We start from the raw sequence: 18,379 nt of genomic DNA on the forward strand, positions 1-18,379 counted from the left end.
AATCCGTAAATTTGAATATCGTCAATCCGTGGCTCGATCAGAAATTCGGCACAAGCGTAGGATGCTGCCGCTGCGATGGTATTTGAAAAATATTTTCGCACTAATCCTCGGCCTCGTCTGTTCCCTCTCTGTCATCGTCCGGCATACTTCGTTTCTTTTTGCTCTTCGGCCCACATCGTTCATGAATATGGAAAATCAGACCTTTCGGTGACGCGATCCGCATCTCTCTCTCACCTTTTTCCGCATTTTTTTTTTTTTTCGTTCGTCCCGCGGATCGCAAATTGATTCCGCGCAAGTGGTGCCACGTCGCTGTTGATTCAAAAGGGGAAAGAATTAGTTTGCATTGGGGCCCGCTCTCAGATCAAAATTCAACCATCGCTGAATCGCCGCCATCGTGAAGAAGGAAATGATTATTTTCGCGCGGTTCACCCGAGGTTAAGGAGATAATACCTACGACAGCTTTGTCACGACGTTCCAAACAGAAGAATTCGGAGAATGATCTTCCGCTGCATCGACGATTTTTCATTTTTATTTCCTGAAATTTCGCTATTTTATCTTCCGAGAGTTATTCCGAACAAAAGTGGCAATTCTTACGTACAAACGTTCTAACAGAAAGAGTAATACTTTCCAAGCTGAAAGTCGGTTTTGTTCAACAGGATCTTAAAGATCGAAGCCGTATTAAAATTTTTACTTGTAAGACGATTTCTTATCTCATGTTCAAATAGAAAGATGTCAGTAATGAAAATGCGAAGCATCCTTAGCTAATCAGTTTGATGCTCATAAGAAAAACCGTAGGGTCAATAGATAGAACTAGCACTTCAACCATCGATCAAGAACTCTACTTACCCAGTTCTGACAAAGTTGGCGAAGTACTGTAGGATGCTCTCGGAGAGTGCTACTTCAGACCTGGTGTAGTTTCTGGGGAAGTGACCGAAACCGTCCACCAACGGTGCTCCGAAGACGAATGGTAATTCCTCGCCATGGACAGAGCCCATCTTCTGAAAGCAAAAACGAACGGAACTGGTTAAGTTCACTCTTCGATGAAACATCGATGAACTTTCATCTCTATCGCAGTAGACATTGGTCGCATGATAATTGAAAGATATAGGTTAACTTGTATTTCGAGAGGAACATAAATAGAAAGCTATTACTTGGAATCTAACTTTGAATTTGCGAATAAAGAGCATGTTTAAACCACCCTGGTGACCCATTTCTCATCGCACACCCAACTTGTAGAATCCCAATGCCACAACCTTTCCGTAAGCCAGAAACTACAGCTACTCGTCGCGTTTCCTAGCTGCTTGGCAATTATTCGCTCGATGGAGAAATCTACGAGGCAGTAATGCGTTGCTTATCGGCCCCAGGAGGGATTTACGAAACGGTAGACCGGATTCTGCCACAGCCTCGATCACGTTGGATACGTCAGCTGCCGGTAATTCAATTTCTTCGGGCTTCGAGCCCTTTCGCCTGGAATTACCGACACCCATCTCAGCCCTTTCTGGCCATTGCAGGATGAAACAACGAGTCGTATGATATCTAAAAGGGACGTGCAATGCTTCCACCGATACCATTTTCTGGTAACGAAAGACCGAACGTTGCGAGAAAGAGTAGCTGCGTTGGTAACAATTCTAAAGGGATATACTTTGATATATCTTAAGTTTTCTGGAATTTATATTTGTAGGAACGAGCAGATTTTCAAGACAGAATTTCTCTCGGTTATTCGCTATAGATTCTCCGATTACAAGATAATTAGTAGAGATTTTGGGAGGAGAAATGATTCGGTAGATAGAACAGGGTCTTGTCTGACTAGATACGGGTTTGTACTACTTGGTACTTAGAAACTTACACTTAATTAATCTTGTAGCTCACTATCTGCGATCATTATTACGTTATTCGGTTACCAGTTAGGTTATGTATAAAATTAAAATACATCCTTATTAATTACTCCTCGTTTTTTCATAATCTCAACTCAATATGACTTCGTTAAAAAAAAGAAAAAAGGAGGAAAGACACGGCTCCTTCATCGTCGGTCGTTAATTTCATCAATTGCCTACTATGTTTTCTTCCGAATGAGGGTAGAATTTTCGAAAGAGCCAAATTACACGGTTGACGAACAATTAGCGTTGCTAAAGACCAGCTACACCCATTCTTGGACAATGTTGCCCCTCGATCGGCAGTCTTAATGGACGATTAACGTGAATCACGACCAACAGTGAATTTCTTCGTTAACGACGCCGATTTCCTGTGGCTCCGGCGTTTCCTATTATGCTCGTTAATCCGACAAATCACCCGATTTTCATTTCTCCGCTCCTTCGTCCTTATTGTTATCGACCATAACGTAGGGTCCATCTTAAACACGTTCCGTTCTTCCTGCATCCTCTTCTTGTTCTCTTTGCGTTTCTTTTTTTTATTAGCGCCATTAACAAGAAGATTGTTTTACCGTCAGAATTGTATTCTCGCCTTAATAAAGTGAAGTACCAGCCATAAAATTGCTCTTACTAAATTGCTGTTTCTCCTCTTTTCACTTGAATCAAGAATGCTCTTACAATAAACTAACCTACAATAGCTTGCTCTTACAATAAACTAACAATCTAATCATGACCTAACGACTCAAGATGGAAACCGTTCAAAAGCGATGGAACTCGTTTTTCACGAACGTTAGGGAAACAGTCGAAAAATGAAATTTTTACTCCTCCCCAGAGAAGCTGGCCATCCATTAAAAACAAAGCAACGGCGAATGGGACGGATTAAATTTTGTTCGCTGCGGAAAATTGCTTTTTTGTCGACCATTGGTTGCCGCTACGGCGACCGACCGCTGGAAAATAGTTTCAGCTTCGTGGAAATGAAGTTCGTGGCCGCAGTTTCTGGTTCGCCGACAATCGGTTCGCGTTTTCGGCAGCAGCGTGCCAAACTTTCCGCCTGCTCCAACCGGAATATACGCCTTTCTGATTGCGACAGGGTAAATAAGCAGCCAGAGAAGAAATTACTTCACGCTGTTGGTTGGTCGAGGAAAAGTTGCTCTTTCTATGACCCTTCGAAAAAAGTTTCACGTGCGCAACTTTCATTGCGAAACGTTTTACGATCGGCAAACTTGCTTTGCAAGATTACAGTTACTACGAATGCATAGAAGCGATCCTTTTATTGAAACGAATAAGCACGCAATTTGCTAAACTGAGACTAGATTGTTTCTTTGGGTCCCACGATTTTTAATTCTTCCTCGCTTTCGCAAATACCAGGATGAATAATTCATTAGTTTTCGAGGACTATTGCGTTAGGACAATCGAGCAAATAACCATCGGTTAGACGACGAGGGAGATAGCAGTCTGCCAAAGAAAGGACATCGATCACGGCTTCTCAGAATTCCTCAGCCCAATATATTGCCTAATGAAATTAATGTTATCCAGAGAATTGTGGCTTCTAGTCAACGCTTGCGGAAACCGGTTTGCGAAACAATTTCGATTTGAGTTCAGTGCCGAATGGAACAGTGACGAATACTCGACACGACATCTCAGCGTATGGCTATTTTGAATTCAGCTACAGCTATTTCTCTGCTGCGTCTTAAGGGAAATTTAATAGCGAGGTTAGTTGATTTCCTCGACTAATTTCGATAAATGACCCATCAGTTCAATTGTACTGGCGCAAGTATTGGAACCTGGAAGATTTTGCTACATGCTATTGGATAAAATGATACGATTCAAGGCTACTATACTTAGTATTCGAAGAAACGATCGTGAAGTGGTACTTAAAATATGTAGCCAAATGTTTACATATACTACTTGTTACGTTGGCCGACTCTCTACCTAACCCAGGCCACTCACTGCGGGCAAAATGGCATCAAGATGTCCACACATCCTTCTTGTGTACTCTCAATAGTCATAAGCACCGACCATAAATCTAAGGAATTTTCTAGCTAAAGTCCTTCAGACCGAAGATCTTTTTACTAAAGCGTTTTCTATGGTTTATTGTTTACTACGAGAAGACACGGGAAAGTTAATTTTTCTCACGTACGATGCTTCCCACTATCAACTTTCTATCGAGGGCGGCTAAGACCCTTCCTACTCTACCAACTTTCTTATTATCTGTTGAGATATGTATAATTTTCTGTGCTGGACTGGGTTAAATGCGTATTAGAGTTACTTGTATGTGAGTATCAGTGTGTGGATACATGTGTGTAAGCATCAGAGGGCGTCCAGGCCTTGGTTAGGACAAAAGACGATTGGCAGTAGTTTAGAAGCATCTGGAAGAGTCGGTTAGCGGTCGAGTGTAGAGAAAGTGCTGAGACGCGTGCAAGTGTGTATCGATGAATATATGAGAAATCGTCCATGAAATAAATATATTATTATTTTAATATTAATCCTCAGTGTATATTCAGTGTTCCTATAACATTATTTCGGCTCCAAAGATCCAAAATTCTCAACATTATCCAATCAGAAACAATGTTTACTGCCCTCACTTTCCTAATCAAAAATGTCATTAACAAATCCGATGGCCCCGTGCGCTAGACACACCCATCGCTAGCTTTCCCCCGACACAGCATCGTCTCTAAACTTCACTTATTCTTCACCGCTAGAATAATCAACGCGTATCTATAATGGATCTCTACCCTTAAATCAATCACTTACTTAACTTGTACCTACGCATCAGCGTAACTATCTTCCTTTACAAAGTTATTGGAATAAACATTATTTTATACGTGTTAAATCAGTGTAAACTCAATCGAACCACCCTTATTATCCTAATAGAAATAAGGGGATCGATCAGTTCGTGGCGTCGATTATCTAATCGTAACGGGAATTTACGACTTCCGTTGACGCGCTTTCTCGCGATCGCGTCTCTCCGCGAACGGTCGATTAAACACCACTGAAGAAATAGAATAACATCGTGCCTAATCATACGTCCAGTGTATTGCGTCTTGATTTTTAATTTTCAAGATTATTCATTTGTAAAGTGTCACGCGTTTGAAATAATTTGATAAGACATCGGATGGTACAAGTGGAATACTTTCTGGCTCAAACAACACTAGCAACGTCGTTTAAAATTATTAGCTCTCCGGTTCCTCAAGCTTTGACTATTTAAATGCATGCACAGTCGGATGAAATCGAGTTCCTTGAACGATATTAGAAAGTCGTTCACTAAGGACACAAGGTTAGAGATCGTTTGGAGAAATAACATCTGATGGAACGATACATTCCTATACGTGGATTACTTTAACGAAGTCCTGCTGCATTTGTAAAAGAATCCTGATTAAATCCAGAAGATGTAACGATAGCTCGATCCGATAGTTCTCCTTTTCGAAAAGGAGTACGCCAATTTCGAACAGCGAGCAACGAAACGGGAATAAAGCGAAAGAGCGGCGGCTTAGGTAAATAAGACTGGGCACGAAGACTGTCGGAAATAAGCTTAATAAAATAACGAGTTGATACTAGACGAGCTCGGGTCCGTTCCGCTTCTCGGATCCACCGTTTTAAAGGGGTCACTGCAATGCACGTAACAGCTGGCTTTCCACTTCACCGACTGGTTCATGTCTTAATTGAGGATTTTTGCATTCCGTTGAGTGTGTCTCTGTGAAAATCCTTTATTCTAGCCGCGTTGCTACGATAATTGATTCGACTCGTTGAAAATAGAGAATCGATGTTTGCGAATCTCATGAAAGTGAGACACGAGTTGCAGAAAAAGAAAATATTAATTGAAAGTGACAAACGTTAAAATTTTTTTTATTCTCTAAATAGGATCGTTTAAGACAATGAGATTTCCAGCAACTAGTTCTATGCTTTCCTAGAGAAGGAAAGAATTTCGCACGAAAGCAGGAAAAATTCGCCTCGTTCTTTATTCGTACGTAACGGATGAGGAATTTCCTTGTAGCACTCTGCTCTGACTTTCGAGATCAATTATTCTCGGCTCCGAAGGAAGGCGAAAGGAACAGAATAAAAAGCCACCAGTTCTTTTTAAATCAAGCAAAAAGTTTGGTGCCTCGGCGCAGAATTATTCCCGGAGATGGACCGGCGACAAAAGGGAGAATCGGTTAAACTCAGTCCGTAGATCTATTGTCGTCTTCAACGTCTAGATTCTCATCTTTTTCTTTCGTTTCTCTTTAGAAAATGTACTTCATATACGTGGTACTATCGTACGTTCAATAACGTCCAAGAGAGTTCAGTTTCCAGCAAGCAGTCAAGCTCACGTATCACGTATCACGTTAGAATTGAATTGACAGATAATGAACAGAAATATCCTTGATGTGGATTTAATTTATAAATATTTTAACTGAGAAGTGTATCTCACGATATTTCTTTTCATACTGAGATGCTGTAAGTTTGTAGCTTAAGTAAAGTATTGTCCGGACAAACAAAGAAATAAAATGGAATGGCATAAAGTTGAGCGGTTGTGCGAGTAGAATAGGAACATACATGATCAGACCAATCGGCGCACCAGAGTTTTAATGGACATTTCGTGACGACACGATTATTTTAAATCAATTAAATTTCAATGAAATTGTATAGATGAAATTTTAATATATAGAAAGTTCTCGGAACTTATACGAAATATAGTATAATATATTTAAAATATCCGTTTAAGTATTTAAATCATTCTGTGTCTGGTGAAATTAACTATTTAAAGAGAAATTATTTATTCAAATATTACATTGCACGTTCTAATTTTCTGCTTCACCATGGAACCAGCAGCTGTGAAATTTAAAGACGGAAGATCGAGACAGCTGTACCTGTGTTTTAATTCTCACTGAAAATTCACAATGTTCAATTCGTGGAATCGACTCACACCGATTACGAGGTTGGTTCCCACGACGCGTAACGTCATCACGTTGCACCACATAGTCAGGGACAGACGATTTCCCCTGCGACGTCGTGTGTTTCTCGTTTGTTTCGTAGGCAACACTGGTACAACCTGGACGTAGCGGAATTCTCGAGTGAAAGTTACATCATAATGGCCCAAGTTCGTCCACGCCCAAGAAGCGTTCCGCGAATATTATGTCGGGAATGAAGAGACGTCGGGAGGTGCATCGTGACGCTTTTGTAACGAGGTCGAGTTTAATGACGGGGAAGCAACGACCGCCACGACGCGCGCCACGACGACATGGAAACGCAAATTTCGCATATTATTTTCGAACCGTTCTTACCCTGTAACGGTTTATTTTCTTTTTCTAATTGTTTAACCGTGAAATTAACTTTCGCATATTTTAAATTCATTTTTCTTCGTGCTTCGAAGCCAAACTTTGTTAATGAAACATCTTAAACTTCATTGCATTTTCACAGAAATACCGCAACATGTACAAGTTCACAAAATTCCACTCCCATGTTTGTTCATTAGTCGACAAATAGTGGCGTTAAGCGTACAGCCTGCAACGATAGCTCGTCGCTTAATCGCTGAGGGAAAGTTACGTAATGTAAGTCGGTGGATTCGTCTGGCAGAGTGTTCGGTTAATACTCGCGATACGAAGGAAAGGAGCTTCCCGCGTTGTCTTCGTAACTGTGCCGTAAGTTCAGCAACTGCACGAACAGCCAATGCAATTGTCGCCGAAAACCCCGGCGGACTGCTCAAGCTACTCTGCGCGATACGTTAACGCACTATCTCCCGAACACCTTCCTTTTCCGAATAAAACGGGCTGTTCTGGTTGCCTGTGAAATTTTGTCGCTATATATTTTATCTATTTTAATCGTCTTAGAAATGTCGTTCTCACATATTCTTAAACTGTCAGAGTTCTGAAAAAACAAAATATTAATTAAAAAGTTTTTGCAACGGTTTATTTCTGGTTTGTTCGTGGCGCGATGTGAAATTAATTAAGGATTAGTCTTTCCTGAGTTGTATGTAGAAACTTTAATAGATTTTGTTTTACTCGCATAACACACACATGCTTGTATTTTATAGTTGGAATCCGCAACAAAATTGCATTAGCTGTTAATAAAAAAAAAGTAGAAAACAATATTATACAGCACCTAGAAAAGATCCGACTAAAGACACGAAAGAATGAAATAAATTGGCCTGAATTTCGCCTCATTTGCCGTTAGGAACGCGTGAACGTGAAATATACTGGTGTGAATGCACTGAACGCGATGGTGACGTGCTGTTTCGAAAGGCAGCGAATAGACATTGGTCGCCACCGTGCTGGTTCGTTCCAAGCGTTAATTACCGTACCATCTAATTTAGATTAATTCATCATATTTTAATCTCCGAGCTACGCTCGCGTTTCACGCGAAATCATAACGCGACAATGCCTTCGTCGTTCCGCGTTTGCATTATCGATTGTTAATTACTCGCCAGCATTTCTGATTTTCCACACTATATGAACCTTCGCTTGTTTCGAGAGTCAATGAGAATTCAAAAAGTTCACCACCGATTCCAGAGACGCGAATTCGATTGCAATTTTTGCTCTCTCCAAGGAACAAACGAACAACGACAAAAGAGTAATGAACAATGAATCGACGATGAATGCGTTATACCGTTCGAGAAATTGGTCGGACAAGCGTTAATTAAGTAAGTGAATAATGGGTGGATTGAAAATAGGAGAAGGTGGGCTTGCGCGTTCCTAACCGTGTTTTACATCTTTCGCAAGCATTCCTTTTTTTAAACAACTACACAATTGTATCGAATAAAAAAAATCGGAGAAAATTACATAAAATGAGAAGATAACTTCTAACAGGAGAGAAAGTAACGCATAAATTATTTCATTTAAATTCCTTTCAATAACGAATACATGTAAATGGGTCTGCAGGATAGAAAGAGGTACAAAATAAGATAGGTAAAAGTCCGATAATTGGCTGAACAAGTACACCAATTAGCGAGAAAGCGAGATAATGAGCCGTCAAGTGGTGGAACAACTGAAAAATTGGATAATAGTTCATCGATCAAATTTGTTGAGCTAAATGAATCGGCAATATGCAAATTGACTAATTTCGAGTAGTATGGCTCGTTGAATAAATAATCTGTCGATCGAGTACTAAAAGGCACGAATTGCGTTTAAACAGCTCGACGAGAAAAAAGAAGAGAAACCGTACGATTTCCACGGTAATACATTCGACACAAAGTTGTGGACAAGGTTCGTAGGAACGAAGGTTAAAGCAATCCCAGTCTCTTGCTGGTTTTATTTGCTATTATTTCATCGTGTCTTCACCACGGATAGCACAGCGTTTCTCTAGTCCTTAACTGTGTTAGGTCGGTAAACAGGAGCGTTTTATCGGCCAATAGAACCCGCGAAACTACCCTCGGGGTGATTCCCACGTCGGATCCGGCCGGCTCTTGCTGTTTTATTACGCGGTCAAAGCGATTTTAAATCACCCCTGGGACGCTCTCGTGCCGTTGAAAGGTTTCGTTGTCTTTAGCCTCTTGGTGAAGTAAGACGAAACCCTTAGTTTCTGTAAGGAATCTGGGTCACGATGGTTGGCGATCTTTAATAATTCCCTTATAACGGATTTTCTGACGACTCTTTGTTCCAGACGACGTCACGATTCACGAAAATCCGATTTCTAGACCATCGATATAAATTTGAGAAAGATATTACCGATTAAATGTTGCATTGGTATTAAAAGCTCTTCACTTTTCTAGCGTTTCATCGAAGAAGTTAATTAAATAAAGATGAAAAATAAATTAAGGTAAAAGAATGAACAGCTCGTTAAAATTCATCAATCGTAAAATCTTTCATAGACTAATTATACTGGTTCGAGATTTAATTAAATTTATTAGAGAATATCCGATATTGAATTATATGTTCGAATCCTGACTTTCATCAATATGATTATACACGTTCGTCAAATTTTTCTGATATTCGACTCCTATAAAGTTTCACGCTATTCGATGACTCTCACGATATCGCAAATTCCCGAAAGATCTTCCCGCCTTTCTTCTTGAGTCGGGGTTTTCAGGTCAACCAAGTTTTGTCGCCCGCGAAGACTATCCTTTAATGGTACGTTGAGCTTTCGTGTTTCTCGATTCGATTGAATTTCTTCTCCCTCTTTTCCCGTCCGAGTTTCCGTTGGAACAGCTTCGATCTCCATTTTGTGGATCATTACCCTTTTCGTGACGCCGTGTTCAGACAGTCGAGAGACATGGGATTTCCTTAAGCTCGTTACCTTCTCACTCTTGGTTACGATTGTTACCGGAAACATCGTTTTGTCCAAACCTTTCGAAACGTTTTGCTATTGTAAATCATTAACGTGATAGTCTTTCATCTTTGCCGTAAAGCATTTCGATGAAAAGTCGCTGAACCCTTCGAAGTCTCTAAGGCAGGCTACGACAACCGAATAACTTTCCATTTTCTGGAAATAACCTCTCCTAGAGGGATAAAACTGTTCCAAACAATTCGAGAGCTTTTGAAACAACCGAAAAACCTCTACAACCGCTGAAAGATTCTGTGCAATCCGCGTAAAGGGGAAAAGTTCTCACCCTCTTCTCGCGGAACAAAGGTACTCCGATGTCAAACAATTTCACGAAATGACAATTTATTGAATCCAACCAGGTCCAACCCTGACATGGAAATACTTGAAAATATTATACACCATTTATCGAACGTATCTCTTAGCATTTCTGTATAGCTTTTCCGTATTTCGTCCTTTCTTAATTCATTTAATTTGTTTTTTATTCCAACTTAGCTGCTATTAATGACTAGATATTTCTGTTACTTCGATAACCTTTAACAAACTACAAAGCAACTTTGCTATCATCGAGGATTAAATTTGGACGAGGAAATGTCTTCAGTCAGCAGCCATCGTTCCACAGTTCCCCACAACCGACACTTCATTACTTTGGAGATCGTCAACGGCGAAGGAAAGATCATCTGCGACAAATCCCTTCCTTCCGCGTATTACACAGATTTTTCTTACGTTATCGTTCTCCTGAATTCTTTCCTACAGGAATTTAATTCACCAACGATCATCTTCGTCACGTAATACCGAACTAATCTTGCAGAAAACCGCGAACAACAAACAGCTCGAACAGTTCCAATCTTTCAAGTCGTTGTTCACGAAGAAGGCGAGATCCTTCCTTCGAATGGCGTACCTATCTGGCTTTTCACAAAATTGGAGGCGTCTCGCGGTGGGCCAATTGAAAAACCGGTACGAGCGGTGCTGTGTCCGGACTTTTCCATTTAAATTTAAATCCGTGGCGGTGCGAGCGCGGGTCAACGCGCTCGTACTATGCCGCGCAATAGGAAACCTCGTTGCTGAAGCGGCTAGAAAATGCGGGGGAAATTGGCAACCGGGTAAAGTCGCGCTACCGAATCACGAGAGCGTCGCTGAACGAGAATTGTTTAACGACTAGGGGATTTCTTTTGATGAAAATTCGAAAGAGGCGGAAGTTACTATTGTTAGATGATCTTTCTTAACCTCAGAGTAGCATAGTGGACTTCTGCATTCCCTACGCCTTTTTGTTTTAGCTGCTTCAAGAAGCTGACTGTTTTTCGTTATTCATGCTTCCTGATGCGAAAGAAACTAACGTTATTCGATCGTAGATCTGAACTTTCTTCTAATTCTTCGTATGTTAATAAAATTATGTTTGTCAAACTCCATCTCTAATATCTTTCATGACATGGGTTTATTTTTGAATTCAAAATCTAGTAAATGTATGTAGACATCGCTTCGATATAGACGATTTTAACATACAGAAAGAAATGCAAATTCTGTCCTAATCAAAGTGCAAATTAACTTTAATACGAGGCAGCCTGGGGAACGTGAATACCGCTTTCTCGTTTCGATCATTACCCTGCTCGTTTTCTTCGGGAAAGCTGCCCGTTCGTCGACGCATTAAAGTCTCGCATAATCGGATGCCAGCAGGCTTAACTGATCAGTGTCCATTACACGCTTCCAAAGGAGTAATCCGAGCAAAGTCAGCCATTATCGTTCACCGCGTTCTCGTTTTGTTTCGTTAAAGAGCTGCGAGCAGCTACTTATCGAGCATTTTACAGGCATTCCAACGGATGCGCGTATTGCTTACAAAACTACCTCCCCTGGTGAATACTATAGTTATACGTTGCTATTTCCTCGCAAAAGCGAATTTTTTTATGGATTTATGCACCGTATTGCCCAAGTTAAATTTCCCGTTTTGTTCTCGATTCTAATCCAGCTTAGTTGACCCATTTTTGTGGCTGAATATGCAAATTTTTAGCTTGGTTTAGACTCTGAAACCTGGAAGTTTCTCATAACGAGCGGTTTCGATAGTATACTAGACCTTACAATTGTTCAGTTCGAAAGAAACGTTCATCTTATTATCTTAAGTTATTATTAAACTTATTATCTTTTGAAAAAGAGAGATAGATAATGGGAATAACCAGTGGAGCAATCGGCTCGATCGTTTCCATGGTAAACTTTACACGCTTTCAAGTTTTCGCCGAAGCTCAAGTTTCTAGTTCGCGGGGTAATTAACAAACATCGTTCTTATTCAAAGTGTAAAACATCGCAAGGTCGATTGTAGCTGTGTTCGCACACGGCCCGTATGTTCTTGCAACTTACGACGCGGCATTTAGAATGCAATTCTGCTGGAACGACGCTTCTTGCTTAGGAATGCGTTGCCAGGTAATTGCAGCATTAAACTGTCTAATTCTAAACACTGTTTTAGATCCCCTTTCCACTTTACGCCATTGTAAAGTCTTTGGAAGATGTATTTAATTATAGACCTGGTTCAATTGGCTTTGCAATTCCACACGATTTTCCCTCTATCGATCACAGCAATTTCATAACTGAAATCTTTGTAGTTAGATATGCCAATTTTATATTATACATGTACGAAATATTGATTAAATATACGGAAATATATTGACGAAATATGATTCGAGTAAATTGTTTTGAAATTGTCGATGTTCATTTCTGCGTGGAAAAACTTAATTTCATAAAACGACGGAAAAATTTAATTCCAGCTATTGTTTCAATTCGTCAACAGTAAATTGACCGATCGTGCTTGCAGTCGTGTGTTATTTAAAATCAATTTACTACTTACTCCTTTTCCGCATGACTCGCGCTAAATAGAAACGGTTAGAATTAATCGAATTGATTAATCAATCTGAAACATTAATTCATTTGATTAAAACGTGAAAAAACGAACGATAATCTTTACGCAAAATTACTCGCGTTCATTCTGTATTCGTTCTGAAACATCGACGACATTTAATCTTCGCAAGTACGTTATATTTTATATCAAATTCGTGTTTTACAAACATTTCCTTGTTCTGTGAAATCTTTATTAAAATACCATACGCTCAAAAGCAATTCTTCTACAATTTCCCTTTCCCAATTTCAGCTTAATTTAATTTACAGACACCTGTAGTATTTTGCATATAGCATTCTGAAAATATATCTTCTCTTATCCCATACAGATGTAGAATCGTATAGTATTTTTCTTAAAGCGTAACTCGTGATTTGTGATAAAAAGTTGCGGCAAAAAATTAATAGATTTTTCTTTCGATCTTTAAGGAGAGAAAGTCTTAAAGTCATTTAATCTAGCGGCCTATAAGGTGAATGAAAGAGGAAATGGCCACGTGCTCCACGTACATGACAGACGAACGAAAGGTTGCCGTAAGTGGCTATTACAAGAGCTCATAGCCTCGTTCTCGAACGTATGATCGAGTCCGGTGATTCGATTTCATTGGCGATTCGCCATGAAACTCGAAACGAACTCGCGACATCCGATTTACTTAGTATTGCCTTCGCATCCCTTGGCTTCGTTCCGCCTCTTGCAATTTTGTTTCGTCTTCCGGTGGATAAATGAATCGTAAATCCCTTTTCCGTTACCCTCCTCTTCCGTTCATTTTCCGCCTGTATACATTTATTCTGAATTTAATATTCGTATATATCGTTGTATATATCTACTCCGTGTGTTTACGTCTTCGTTGTAATAATTACGAAGATACGAATAAACATGTCACACACGACAGTAACTGCATACATGGGCAAGGAAACATCCATCTTCAAGTTTACGATTATCAGGAAACAGTTTTAAGGCTATCGCAAAGCGGCTTATGCTTTGTGCAGAGGATTGTGGAACGTAGCGAAGTAATTTGTTTCCATGAAATATATGCACCGTAGACCGATTATGCATGCGCTTTACACAGCAACAGGTATGTTAGTCTCCAAATAATGCAGGTGGAAAACTCAACTCACTGGCGGTTCAAACGAATCTCATTTTCTCGCGTTCCTTTCTGCTGGGATTATCGTTGTCGATCTACAGTATTACGTTCTCGGTCACGTTGCCGTTGGAAATAGCAACGTGCAAATGAAACGTCACTGCTAATTTGTAATTTGTTATAGAGTGAAATGTTTATCGAGAAACCATCGGGGAAGCATAGCTCATCGAGTCTATTATTAGATATCAGTAGATATTATTTATTATTTACATCGAAAGAACGAATCTCAACGAAGAAACGATAAATTTCCTTCGTCATGATATTCTCTGATTATTCTTATAGAACAGATATCAAATACTGTACCATGAAATCCGACTGACTTACATCTATGAAACTTGAACGTGTCTTCATCTTAAATCACTCGGTGACACTTGATATCCTCTTCAATTAATCTAACAAGGAATCAATTTCAAGCCTGGTGAGAGCATGGAGGAATGCCTCCAGATGGTCGAACGAGTCAAAGACCGGATGAAACAGCAGTAAAATCGTCGGTACAATTTCGTCTTGGATAGTTTTAATTAAATAATGATTCGTTTCTCTCTCATTTCCAACATTTGCTCGATTCTTCGTCACAGTTCTGATAATGAAGTTTCTCGATGGAATATTCTCGTCATTGTAACGTCATCGATCACGTGCCAACCAAAAATGGAATCGAAAGAAGAAATCGAGGACGGAATCGCCTGCGGCTTTCAAGAGGAATCGAAGAAATTCATTTGCTCGCGACCGATCTGATACTCCAGGCACTAAGGCGAGATCTTATTTCAAGTTAAAAAGGAAAAGAAAAGAAAAAAGAAATTTCACGCAGAAAAGCGAGAAGGAATCCGAATCTTGTTCGAGAATTCGGAGACAAACTAGATATAGTCGTACACTCGTTCCATTGCTTTCTCCCAAGATTATTTGAAACTTGTACGTCTCGTGATCTATACCACGAAAAAGTTTCCTCTTCTGCCCAAGAAAGAAATTTTAATGCGATACCACTACGCTAGCGTAGCATTGCCGTGTTTGGAAAGTCGACTGAGTGTAGAATGTTGCTTTATACAGGGTGAGGCACGCAAAACAGGTCATCTGAATATCTCGGTTGTTATTGGTGATAGAGAAAAAAAAAATTGTATATCAGATGAAACATGCACGATGTCGAGATACACAAATCGTTACACAAATCATAGATGGATGGATGTAGATGGAACGTAAAAACCTTCGTTATTCCATTGAAAAAAAAAAACAAAGTTGACTTTCATATGACGTCTACGCTAATAAGAAACTATTTACATCAAATTATGCACTCTTTCACACCACGTGTAAATTTGGTTTGACACATCTGTTTCTATCACCCATAACAACCGAGATATTCAGATGACTTGTTTCAGTTACATCACCCTATATATGTATGTACCTAGCTGTTTCCATCTTTTTACAGGAATTCTTACTCCGGAAGAGAGAATCTACATAAAACCCAAAGATTTACAAAAATGCACATTTTACGATCCATTAAAAGATTTCCACGTACAATGACATTTCCGTCACACTCCTTGAATAGAGGCCAGTTTCACACAATGAAGATCGTCCCATCCTTTCCAAACGATGTTCTCCCCTTGGAGAAATGTATCTCACAGCGTGGAGAACCAGAGCAAATATTTCTTTTATGCAAAACCGATTTAACGTGCTCTCTCACGAGTTTCAGTGGCGGCGACGAAATGATATATCGGCCGTGAGCACGTTCGCAAGAAGAGAAAGCAAACAAATACGAACCGAACGCGTAATGTCAGTAGCGTTCATATTTGTTCCTCTCTCCATTTCTGGAACTCATGCGACCACCTATCTCATATTTCCGTTTTGCACTGCCCCGGGCCAGTTAGTTTGCATCTGTCATTTCAGAGACAGCCTTGCGAACCTTACGCGCGAAATTGATAGTTATTGAAGTCCTGCGAAATTGATGGTTATTTGGAGTTGCCTCTGTTTGATCGTCGCGACCCAACATCGCCATTTTTTCAACCAAACTGTTGGCTCATGAATTTTAGCGGCTTTCGATCGTTTTATGAAATATTCGGTGAGGAACAGGTCGGTTCTCTTGTTTAGCTAAGAGGCTGTGTAAGTGTTGTTTTAATCTTTACAGTTTGTGTAAAGAACGCGTAATACAAGGGCTTATCAAAGCCCAAAGCAATTATCGAGATTTAGACAACACTTCAAGTCACTTTACACCGATACCTGGCAAACATTCAAATTACAAACAAGCTTCAAAACGTTAGAGCGTGTCTCGCGACGTGCACGGGAATCGATGTACCGAAAAGGGTAATAGGATTTTCCAAGACGGTTCATACGCTTCTCAACCTGGCGAAGCGTGTTATCGCATTTAATTGTCAAAGAAAATCTTGAGTCAGTCCCGCAAGAAACATCTACGGGCGAGCAAAACAGTTTGAGTAGCTTAGGTTCGCTGAATGTCGCTTTCACCTCGTTTCACTTTGTTTCATTATCCGGAAGTGTGTCTTACCCTTTCCTTTGGTCCTGAATCAGTTAACACTAATGTATGATATGGAATATTTTTACAAAGTCCACCGTCAAAGATGTTTTCGATCTACGACGAATTGAACGTTTGATTACATGCAGATGTCGAGTGCTTTACGCCTTCTTTATGTTTCGTGGCAGCGATATCTTCTTTAGCTATTTGTAAGAATATAGAGTTTCGAGTTAGAGAATGAAATTGCAATTATCGTACGAGTAGCCTGCAAGTTTATCACGTGCTATTACAATGTAGCCTACCTCTCTTTTGGATACTCATTGCAATAGGAACATGATAGACTTTAATTGAAATGTTATCCTGTAAGTCGTGTAATGGGGCCCCTTCTACCAATGAGATCCAATTAGTTGGCCGTTTATTGAATTAAATGGCGAAGCAGTTCCATTATCTCACACACGGGAGTTACATTTTGTAAGCGCATTATGTACAGAATAGCTCGGTTATAACCTGATTATTTTATAATATTTTAACATTATCTACAAGAAGCCAAATATCGACAGTAATTACTTTTAATTCATTAGAGTTCTCTCTTGTTTACTTATTCACGCTCTACTTGTTTAGCCCACAAATACTATTACATTATAACATCCATTAAACATTCTCTTATATATAATAAAATTGACTATTCAAAATAAAATATGCATGAAACAATTAAGATAATGAAATGAACGTACATTACACGTACGTTGTTTTTATATGAGAAAGAAAGAACAAGATAGAACGGCGAATTATTTATCTTCTGCACGAGATCGTTTTCGAGTTTTCTCATCGTAACCGCAGTAATCGCTATCGGAAGATGATGCGAGAGTTTCTCAAAGTGATTGGTCGTGGAAAGAAAACCACGAGAAAAGTTATCCTTGGTCAGAAAATTTGGAGCTCGCAGGGAAAGTCCCTGCCTGGAATTGGTGAGAGCTCTCCGGGAAAAGACTCTTGTAATCCACGGCTAAAGTGAAAATTGACGTTGCGAATGGAGCCCATTCATTTTCTAACAGAAACGAAATTCGACTGGAAGACCGTTTCGGAAGATTTGCCAAACCCTTTTTATTGATATCGTCGATCTATAGCCGAAATGTACGAGGAAGAAAGTATTTTGGCTTTTCTTTTCTGCATTTAGAAATTGATCGAAGTTCGTTTGGCAACTCGGTACCTTTTTCTCGTTTGGAAACATTTTTTTCGAATGCATGTTTTAGTTCCCATTCGTAAATTTCATTGTGGATATAGCATACTGGAAAGCGTAAATTTATGCTCGATGCTATTGAAACGGCAGGTAATGCGCGCAATTGAAGGGAAAGCGATCCACTCGGTTCCAATTTGAACAAAGAGAAAAACCGTGTAAGCTCGAATCAAATCACGTTGAATCGACCGGCCAAATGAAATTCCAACGAATCCTGGCGAAATCGACGGAATGTCGTTGCTATAAAGGACCGATAAATTTTTTTCCAAGGGCATTTCGTGAGAATGTATCGTATATTGGACGTGAAAAACGCTGTTTCGACATGCCAATTATTTCTACCCAAAGAATCGTCGCAATCGTCAACCTGATACAATGAATGCAATCAAAGAGGAGAAACGAAAACACAGAGTTTGTTTCTAATGCTATATACAGACAGTCTCGAAATGGCACACTGCAAAGGACACGGTTTCAACAACGTTCAATTTAAGATTTGTTAGCTAAATTGTTTTAATATCGTTCAAATATCTGTTTTACTTAACATAGTAATTAATGATAATATTAATGCCATAAC

At 39.7% G+C, this 18,379-nt stretch overlaps 1 protein-coding gene across 2 annotated transcripts in view; it reads right to left on the reverse strand.

Annotated features, from left to right (window-relative positions):
- Positions 1 to 18,379, reverse strand: part of LOC132906198 (neuroligin-4, X-linked) — a 263,676-nt gene that overhangs the window by 65,222 nt on the left and 180,075 nt on the right. For both annotated transcript variants that reach the window (XM_060958161.1, XM_060958162.1), the window contains exon 9: positions 847 to 998. In XM_060958161.1, coding sequence (XP_060814144.1) covers positions 847 to 998 — 152 coding nt within the window. The remainder of the gene's footprint in view (positions 1 to 846; positions 999 to 18,379) is intronic.

Source organism: Bombus pascuorum, chromosome 4 (assembly GCF_905332965.1).
Source record: "Bombus pascuorum chromosome 4, iyBomPasc1.1, whole genome shotgun sequence".
Taxonomy (NCBI): domain Eukaryota; kingdom Metazoa; phylum Arthropoda; class Insecta; order Hymenoptera; family Apidae; genus Bombus; species Bombus pascuorum.